The sequence below is a fragment of the Diospyros lotus genome, chromosome 1 (genome assembly GCF_014633365.1).
Source record: "Diospyros lotus cultivar Yz01 chromosome 1, ASM1463336v1, whole genome shotgun sequence".
Lineage (NCBI taxonomy): Eukaryota > Viridiplantae > Streptophyta > Magnoliopsida > Ericales > Ebenaceae > Diospyros > Diospyros lotus.
Genome location: NC_068338.1, coordinates 13,642,511 through 13,652,682, shown reverse-complemented (window position 1 = coordinate 13,652,682; position 10,172 = coordinate 13,642,511). Strand labels below are relative to the sequence as shown.

The 10,172-nt window shown below is 36.1% G+C and overlaps 1 protein-coding gene across 1 annotated transcript; it reads left to right on the top strand.

The window, feature by feature from the left end:
* The first annotated feature begins 610 nt into the window (after nucleotides 1–610).
* Nucleotides 611–7,746, top strand: LOC127786817 (F-box/kelch-repeat protein At1g55270). The gene is made up of 2 exons (XM_052314497.1): nucleotides 611–976; nucleotides 5,892–7,746. Exons 1-2 carry the CDS (start codon nucleotides 911–913, stop codon nucleotides 7,140–7,142), a joined length of 1,317 nt encoding a protein of 438 aa, XP_052170457.1. The 5' UTR covers nucleotides 611–910; the 3' UTR covers nucleotides 7,143–7,746.
* Nucleotides 7,747–10,172: the final 2,426 nt, after the last annotated feature.

Here is a 10,172-nt window from a genome sequence, read left to right as displayed (position 1 = left end):
TCTAGCCTCTTCATGGATGGAGACACGTTTCTAAATCGAAAATGCATTTATGATATTTTTTTAATATTATGAAATTATCTCAAAATATTTTTAAAATTATAAAACTAGTTTGAAAATATTTTTGAAAAAAATTTGACATTTAAAAAACGAAAACACCAAAATAATGCTCGCAAGATGTTTTCATGTATCATAATCTAAATATATTATACAACCAGAGAACAAATAAATGTTAGCGTTCATACCAACAAAGGAAATAAGGTGAAAAGACAAAGTACTTTTCATTTCAAAATCTTAAATAGATATTTTGGTCAATTCACTAATAAAATTGTGAAAGTACAAGTGGCTAAAGCATAAATAAAATATAATTATAAATTTTAAGGGAATCTAATGAATTTTAAACTTTTTTTTGGGGGGTTTGGTAAAAGAATCTAATTATTTTACGGTAATTAAGTTGAGAGGTTAACAGAAGTGATTATTTTAATAAAATATAATATTATTAAAAAAAACAAAAACTCAGACGAGATGGACGGCTGGACAATTAACCGTTACATAAACATTTTGATTATATACAAATCAGCGATCAGTAGTGTAAATTAAGAAGAAGTTGTTGAAGACGACGATGGGTCCAGCTGTAATCTCCGGTTAATATACCCCATGAGAGAGAGAGAGAAAGAGCCTGACGTTTTGAAGCTGTTGCTGTAGCTTTAATTTGGGAGCTTCGGTCGCTTCCTGTTTTGTTGCATTTTGCAGGGTCAGAAGAAGTAGAGGGAGAAGTAAAAAGTTCTATATTATTATTATTATTATTATATGTGCGAGATTGAGACTGAAGGTTGTAGAGTTTTCGATCTGGGTCTCTGAAGCAAATCCAACGCGGATTCTGGGTTGCCCCCAGAAATTCGTGTAGCTAGAGATGGACCAAACCACCATTGAGCGTTCTCCAAATGGGCGGAGGGGTTTTCGAGTTCAAGCTCCGCTGGTGAGCCGCACTCGATCTTTCACCCTTTTTCACTCTTAATTTTCTCCAATTCGTCTGCTTCTGCACATACCCCTTGAAATTTTCTTGATAGACGTGCAATCTTGATGTTGTTCTGCAATTGCATTCGTTTTCTTTAATTTTTGTGTGATCTTTCCAAGGCGTATTGGGGATGGAGTTCTTTATGAATGTGGAATCCTCGACATGGTTCATGGGAATTGACGAGTATATCAATCATTTTTTGTGACTGGTTGGTTCTTGTTTTTGGTCAGAGTGTTTGATCTGAAATGAATTTGTTGGCTATTTGGTTTTGTTGGAGTTGGGCCGCTAGATTTTGTTTTTTGCAGAGAGGGAATCGAGGAATTTTGGTATAGAGCATGCGAGTATGCGCTATCTATCTGAAAGATAATTAAAACTGGCCCCTTGGATCTGTTTTTGGATTTAGTTTACTTGTTTGGAGGAGAAATTTGGGGATAATTTCTTCCTTCTACAGCTTGGGTGGAATTTGCTGGGCCTCTTACTCGTGTACAGGGATTAATTTTGTTTCATGACTGGAGCTTATTTATTTAACTCTTTCTCTCTCTCTCTCTCTCTCTCTCCCTCCATGGACACACACACACACACATATTTTGAGTGTCTGTGTGAGTTCTGCTGATACAGTTAAAAATTTAATTTTGGACCAATATTTTCTTGTTAAGAAGTAATTGGACCAGTTTCCTGGTTAACCTATACTAGTGCATCTTTTTTATTTTTAGTTCTGATTTGCTTTCTGTGAAGAACATCTATGTCTTTTACTGCAATTTCAGGGTTTAATTCCCATATATTGGTGAATGCCACATTTTAATTTGTTTTCCTATAATGCAGTTAAATCATCCTGCTCGAGTTTCATTGCTCTCTCTCTCTCTCTCTCTCTCTCTATCTACCTCCCCCCCCAACGAATATACAAGTGTGTGTGTGTTCTTATATTGATTTTCTTAGTCTTCACTAGTCTAATTCAAATGTCAAAAGCAATTTACTAGTTCAGATGAATGTTAACCTTCTGGAGCAGTAAGACCTTAATGTAAACTCTCTCTCTCTCTCACACACACACACGCACGCACGCACACACTTGCTATTGTTGGATATTTTGTCATATGAGGAGAGTGGATGGAATGGAATAAGTCTTTACTGAAAAAGGTAGAAGAAGACTAAGAAAAATGTTGTGGAAAACTCTTAGGTATGATGTATAAGTTATATAGGCTTTCTAGAAGATACAATCATAGATAGGGATGATTGGCAAGCTGGAACTCATGTAGCTAAGCCCACCTAGTAGTATAAAGGCTTTATTTGCTGGTATTGTTGTTGTGGAAGTGTTGATATTTGTTTTATCATATGAATATAGAGAGTTTTTTTTGGTTATAATTACCATTTGGTCGAATGTGTTATGTAAGTGTTGCAGAATTGCATGGCTCTGGGATCTAATTGTACCCTTAGGAGATGAAAATGATCAACTATTGGAGTACAGAGCTCCCTTTTTCATGGATATAGGATGTACAGAGCTTGGTAATTTTAACTCCCCCCCCCAAAAAAAAACAAAAACAAAAAAAAACTTATTTTAAGGTGAGACTGATTCTTGTGGGTCAAACCTGAGCCACATTGTTGGGGTAGATAATCACTTGCCTTCTTTCTACATCATGATCCTAGCCTCCTTTGAATAGAGATAGTGGTGAAAAGGAAAAAATTCTTGTCCACAGAAAAATGGAGTGGTCACTGTTGTTGCAGAAAAATGGAGTAGTCACTGTTGTTGCAGGAAAAATGGAGTAACATCTTTTTTTCCACTTTATTAATCCTGAAAAGTGGAAAAAAATTCAGGGTTCCAATGACACTTGTTAAATTGTTAGCAACTATCTCATTTAAAAGTTTAAACTATTAGATAGAGAGTTAAGTTTATCTTTTACATTATTATTTTTATTCTCAACATGACCGCTCACGTGTGGCCAGGCTTCGTTGCATAACTGCTCTAAATGAGTGCAACGATTTAAATATTGGTTGAGGTTTCAACTCAGGACCTTTGTTTACTTTGATACCATGTTAAAATGTTAACCACCATCTTATCTAAAAACTTAAGTTGTTTGATAGAGGGTTAATTTTATCTTTTATATTATCATTTTTACTCTCAACAACACTGCACCATTGTAATTTATTGGAATGGTAAATGCTGTATAAGTTTTACTACTATCTGTCGGGAAAATACTAAAGGGAGAAGAAGCTAAGCTTTAAAATCCAAGAGAGATCATTGATCCAATCACGTCCATTAAATTAATAACTAGGTCCAGATGAGTGATTTCTTCTCTTATTGCTTCTTGGTGACTTGGTAAAAAGTTTGATAAAGATGATGAAATTACTATAGAAAACCTTAAAGGGATAATTGAAGTTCAATTTCTTGATGCTAGTGCTCTTTCTTCAATGATTGTAGTGAACTCTAGCTCTAACTAGGCTCTGTAACTTCTAAGTGAGGAGTATTTATACCTCAATTTCCTGCTGCTAGTTTTTTTTTTTTAACTATTATAGTGAACTCTAGCTACAACAAGCCCTCTCTAACTTTTGATTGTTTGATCTTTGGTATAGAAAAATCTATACAGGTAATATTCATGTTTATATGCATGCAAATGTGTGTTGACTATGGTTTATCATTATTTGAGTAGAGTAAATGTGCAAATATGATTGCAATGGAGATGAAAATGCTACGGTGGATCTGTGGCCATACAGAATAAGACAACAAAAACAAGATCATGCCTATTGAAGATAAGATGAGCGGAGTCATGATTAAGATGGTTTGGGCATATGAGAATAAAACCAATAAAAGCACCTATGAGGCAAGTGGATGAAGTGGAGGAAATTTTTCACGGAAGAGAAAGAGGAAGACCAAAGAAAACCTGGTGGAGAACGATTGTACATGACATAGGATGTAATGCCTTCATAGAGGATATGGCTATGGTCAAAGATGGTTGGCGATCTAGAATTCACATAGATCTCTGCTCAGATGGATATAATGACTTTTTCTTTTTGCACAATCTTGTCTCAGTTGTCATTTCCTTTTATTGTGAGTTTGTGGTTCCTGAAAGGTATTCTGCTATTTCACAAAGCTCCAATTGTTGTATGAGACTGATATATTCTTGCACCTTTTATTTAGCTGAGTCATGGATTTCTGCAGACACATCATAATTAGGGTCTGTTTGACTTAGCTAAAATCATAGGAGCTTATCATAATTATAGAGCTTATTTGCTAATAAGTGGTTGAAGTTTTGGTAATAAGAGCTTATTTAATGAGGGTAATTTTGACATTTTCTGGGTCAACACTAGCTTATTTTTATAAGCTGCCAAACAATAAGCTGTAGGCTACTAGCTTACTAAATAAGCAGTTGTGAAAGTCTGAAAGCTTATAAGCTAGGTAGCATATAATAACCTCTTCATGATTTGCCACGGGGGGAAAAAATTTTAACCTTTTGAAGAGCTTATAAGCTCCCTTTGACCAAAATTTGAGCTAAGCCAAGCACTCTCTTAGAGGTTAAACTGTGTTTAAGAGTCAAAATCTGTGTCAGTATTTTACTGCACCCAATTTTAAAAGTAATTTATTAGTTTTAGCAAAAAAATCATAATTCAAGGAGTCTGGACAAATAAGCTAATTATCAAAAGGAGATGCCAAAGGGGGGGGGGGGTCCATAAAAACTCTAAGGCTTAACAAACAAATCAAAAACAAAAAAAGACCCTAAAACTAGAATAGCTCATCCAACAAATGAGCAAATATAAGAAGTAGAAGAAAAAAGTAAGCTTAACCTGACAACCAGCAAAACAAGAAAAGGAGAATAGAGACCAATGAAATTTATGCTCCATGGCATAAGAGGCTCTACTGTTCCTCTCCATCTGCAAGTGGCACATAACAGAAAACGCAAGAACACCAGAGAAAGTGCTAATTAAAAGAAGAACCTGATGATGACAACTAAACCCAACAGCTGTTAAGCTGACTAGAATATAAGGCTCAAGAACACCCAAAAAAGATGTGAAGGGTTGCAATTCCTAGTTCCTGTAAATTTCTCCTAAGCAAAACCTGAAGGGGAAGCTTAAAAGCCCTCACTAGTAGCAATCGTCTCCTTATCCCTAGCCAGCCAAAAGAAGTCTGAGAAAACAAGACAAAGGTTTAGGACTGCGCTTCCTATCCAATGATACTGAGTTTAGGACCATTACCTACCTTAAAATAAATAAATTTAGAAAAAGACTCCCAACCAGAAATAATGACTACCTAGACTTGTCTTGTGAACCATTGTAGGAGTTTTATTCTTTATGATAGATTTTCACTTTATTAAGGCCTTTTTTTTATTTTTGATAATGTTTCTTAAGCTGGTGAAAGAATGGGGATAAGAAGTTGTGGTTGCACTGTATGATGGCATTAGCATGACATGCTATGTGGAGAGCCAGTAGGATCCAGGACTCAACTGCCTAAGGCTTTTCCTGTTTTATATAGTTCGTAGGTATATTTCATATCTAAGCTCTGCCATCTGTTTTTTTTTTTCTTTTTCCATGTGATCTTTTTTCTTATCACCTTGGGGCTATAATAGAACTTACCATACAGAAATTACTTTTACATCCAACATTGTTAGGAATGAGATTTATGAATTTGAGAGCAGCATGCGTCTTTGTGTAATCCTGAACATAGGCTCGCCGTGGCAGTTAAAGCTTCAGGTTTGATGCCATGATTATTTTTTCCCAGATTTGATCTCGTGTTCATGTACTCATACTAGTTATTTCTGATTATAAATTATGTAAAAGGGCATCAAGTCACTATTCAAAACATTTGCCATGGTCATTAGCTTCTCATACTTATTTCCTTCCCCCTGCTTTGATACGGTTCCTTGTGTGTAATTCATGGCTAATTTTTCAGGTTGATTCTGTATCATGCTATTGTAAAGTCGATTCAGGCTTGAAAACAGTTGCTGGGGCTAGAAAATTTGTTCCAGGATCTAAATTATGCATTCAACCTGATATTAATCCTCATGCGCACAAGACAAAAAGCTCACGCAGGGAAAGGGCAAGATTTCAGCCACCTCTCATACCAGGCCTTCCTGATGATCTTGCTATTGCTTGTCTAATTCGAGTCCCCCGTGTTGAACATAATAAACTTCGCCTGGTTTGCAAGAGATGGTATCGCCTTTTGGCTGGAAACTTCTTTTATTCTCTTAGGAAAAGTCTTGGAATGGCGGAAGAGTGGGTTTATGTCATTAAAAGAGACCGTGATGGGAGGATTTCATGGCATGCTTTCGACCCCACCTACCAGATCTGGCAGCCACTTCCACCTGTTCCCAGTGAATATAGTGAAGCCCTTGGGTTTGGTTGTGCTGTTCTGAGTGGTTGCCATCTGTACTTATTTGGGGGGAAAAATCCACTGAATGGATCTATGAGGCGTGTCATTGTCTATAGTGCTCGAACAAATAAATGGCATAGAGCACCAGACATGCTACGGAAACGTCACTTTTTTGGTTCATGTGTCATAAATAATTGCCTTTATGTGGCTGGTGGAGAATGCGAGGGAATCCAGAGAACTCTCAGGTCTGCTGAAGTTTATGACCCCAACAGGAACCGCTGGAGTTTCATAGCTGATATGAGCACAGCTATGGTCCCTTTTATTGGAGTTGTTTATGATGGAAAATGGTTCCTAAAAGGACTTGGGTCCCACAGACAGGTCCTGAGTGAATCCTATGCACCTGAAAATAATTCTTGGACTCCAATCAGTGATGGTATGGTTGCTGGTTGGCGCAACCCTAGTATTTCTATGAATGGGAGGCTATATGCTTTGGATTGCCGTGATGGCTGCAAACTGAGGGTTTATGACGAATCCACAAATTCTTGGAACAGATTCATAGATAGCAAACTCCATCTAGGGAGCTCTCGTGCATTAGAGGCTGCTGCTCTTGTTCCCCTTAATGGAAAGCTTTGCATCATTCGTAACAATATGAGCATCAGCATGGTTGATGTCTCTAGTCCTGATAAACAAGTGGAGAGTAACCCTCACCTTTGGGAAAATATTGCTGGAAAAGGTCACATCAGAACCCTTTTCACAAATTTATGGTCAAGTATAGCCGGACGAAGTGGATTGAAAAGTCATATTGTGCACTGTCAGGTGCTTCAAGCATGATGTTCTGCACTCCATAGTCTTCACCTGTTATGGCCGTGTTGGTACAATGACAAGTTACTGAAGTTATTGATGCTTTGTTTGCCAACCAAGATGTCACATTTAAACTCTTGCTGTTCTGTTCTTTTCGACTCTGTTGTGAAGATGGATCAGCGACAATGTGCTGCAAGTGTGGAGTTACTTCTCACTTCAGGAAAAAAAATTTTGTTCCAGAGAATTGGAAATGGAGATCATATTGGCAGTGTATTATATAAAACTGAGGCAGAAAAGGGACTTAAGCAGATTGTTCATTAGGAGCCTTGCATAAAAATGGATTGTTCATTGGGAGCCTGGCATAAATGTACTTGGAACTGATGCTATTTCCTCATTCAGATGGTACACATGCATTTACAAGGTGAAGGTAATTTAGGGTTCAATTTGGCAATAGATTTTTGAGCTCATTTCTTTACATTCATGGCAAGAGGGCGGATAGTTTTCAAACCTCTAAATCTTTCTCATTTGGAGCTGGGGCTGTTTATTCGTTTGCGGAACCTTGTCTTTTTAGTATGTATTCTAGAGGTGCTTTGTGAATATGCATAGTTTATAATATAAGTAACATTAAGGTCAATTTATGTAGCTATATTATGTTGAATGGTTGCATTCCAGTTATTCCTCTTTGTTTTCAGTATGCACGCCTCAGGTTTATACATGTCAGGTAGCAAAAGTTAGAATGGCAATGGATCAGGTATAGGTCGGATGTGTCTTAAAACCAATCCCAACAAGAATATATTACGTAGTATTACACATATATAAGACAGGATTGATGCAGTTTGGCAGGGGTTCTGAGATATACATGATTCAGGATCTCCCGTTTACAGTTTCTGCATGACATTTGGCAGATTCCTGCTGCTGAATCACTAGCTGATTGCGGAAGTTTGTGATGAAATCTTCGGCAAGTTTGTCTACATCTCCTTGCTTGTCCTCCACATCCATTTGCTTTGCCATTCCTTGTGCTCTCTGTCTCTGTGCTTTATCCTCCATTTCTGTCTTCATGTAGCCAGCCTTTGAAGGAACCCTTTCAGAGTCATCCATTTTCAATTCCGAACTACAGGTTGTGTTATCGGTTCCTAATGTATGTATGAGAGAGAGAGAGCGAGAGGGTTGTCTGGGAATGAAAAGAGAGGTGATGTTTGTGTATATAGAAGCAATGTCAATTCAGAAGCATGAGTTCTGCATTGATCAAAAGGCATGGAAAAGAATAAAAAGATGCAAGTACGGCAGATGCATGCATGTGCCTGTGGAAAAGGGCAAAGTAAAGTTGAAAGAGTGGAAGACAAGACACAGAAATAATATGCTTGTTGGCAAGTTAAAGGCATTCTTGGGTTAGGTTAGTTAAACAAGAACTCCTTAATTCTTCTGCTTTTTGTTTGACATCAATCACATAACGAATAATGAACGAACAGGTGATCTCCCCATTCTACCCCTATCTTCCTACCCTTCCATCACAACTCCTCATGATGGGTTAAGGCAAAATGGGGCATCATTTCAGCCCCAATTTTCAGGTATCCTTCGTATAAAAATGGATATTAATATTCACACCAACAGGTGTGGCAAATGAGGCTCTTAAAGAGGGCAAAATTTTCAGAGTCGCATCTTCTCGACTTAATCCAAATATCATCTGATTCAAGCAAAAATTAGGCTTAAACAATGGCAACTCACTTCACTTGAGAGGTGATGTGTCCAGCTTGCCTGTATGGATCTCGGAGATGATGATATTTCTTAGAGAAAATGTGCATGTTATTATATTATATTTTACCCAAATTAAGACTTTGTTTTATCCCTTTCACGTAGAATTGTTCTGAGAAAATAGTTTAATGTGCAAGTGGATATACCTACAAAAATAAAGTGAAAACGAAGTGGGAAAAAATGAGCCAAAATTATATTCTTGCTTTCAAATGATTTGATAAATTTTCTACTTCAAGCTTTTCATCAAATTAGGGACAACTATTGGCTTCTATTTAGCCCAGCGTTTTGAAGGGGAAGTTGGGTGGGGGCGCCCTTGTTTTTATAATTCGATTGTAAAAAATATTTTTTTATCTTTTAATTTAAATATTATTAATGTGTCCAAGAAAATAGGACCAAATTCAACACAAATTCAAGAGAAAAAACCTAAAAGAGGGAGGCCTAAGAGACTTTCCCAATAGAGTAGTCTTTTGGAGAATCTCTCGGGTACCCTCAAGAAACCCTCTTAGAATGCTCTTCTGGATCCTAAAAATATAGTATCTGGAAACTCTCTAAATTTTGGCGAGTTATCAACTCACCTCTAAGGTCTTTACTTAAAAATTTGGAAGGAACTATACTAAAAGATGAGGGTGTTTTTTCATCTGTCAATAGTCAATTTCTAACTTTTATAAATAGAAAATGATTCATTTGATTAAGTTACAAGTAGAACTTTCTACTGGGACTACACTTCTTCTATTGCTAAGACAACATAATCTTCTAGTGAAACTAATATAGTATTGAAAGGTCCATACGAGAGATATAGTATTGAAAGGTCCATACGAGGGATATCACACGCACCTAACAATTTTTTATGTTATATATCTTCCAAAAAATTAAATATTCAAGATAGATAATCTCCTGCAATTATATATTTTTTTCGATAAAGAACAATTATAATTAAATATATGTTAATATTTTATGTCTTAAAAATTAATAATACTTATTGTTAGAAAATTTTGGAAAACATATTATTGATATTTTTTTAATACATAGGTATAAAGAAAAATTAAAAAATGCCCTAAATTTAGTGGTGAAGTGTTGTACTGAATCCTTGAGGTACACTTCGACATGTCATGCACTTGGATCATATGCCAATTGAACTGTCCAAAAGTAAATGATTTTTTTTTTTATATTTTTACTATAAATTATAATCATAACATACTTTGACTTTAATTAAGAAAAACTCATAATAAAAAATTAACTAACCTAGAGGGTTTAGAGACTTAAATGTTTGATTGAGTTTATTTTATTTATTTAATATGATTTTTCTAG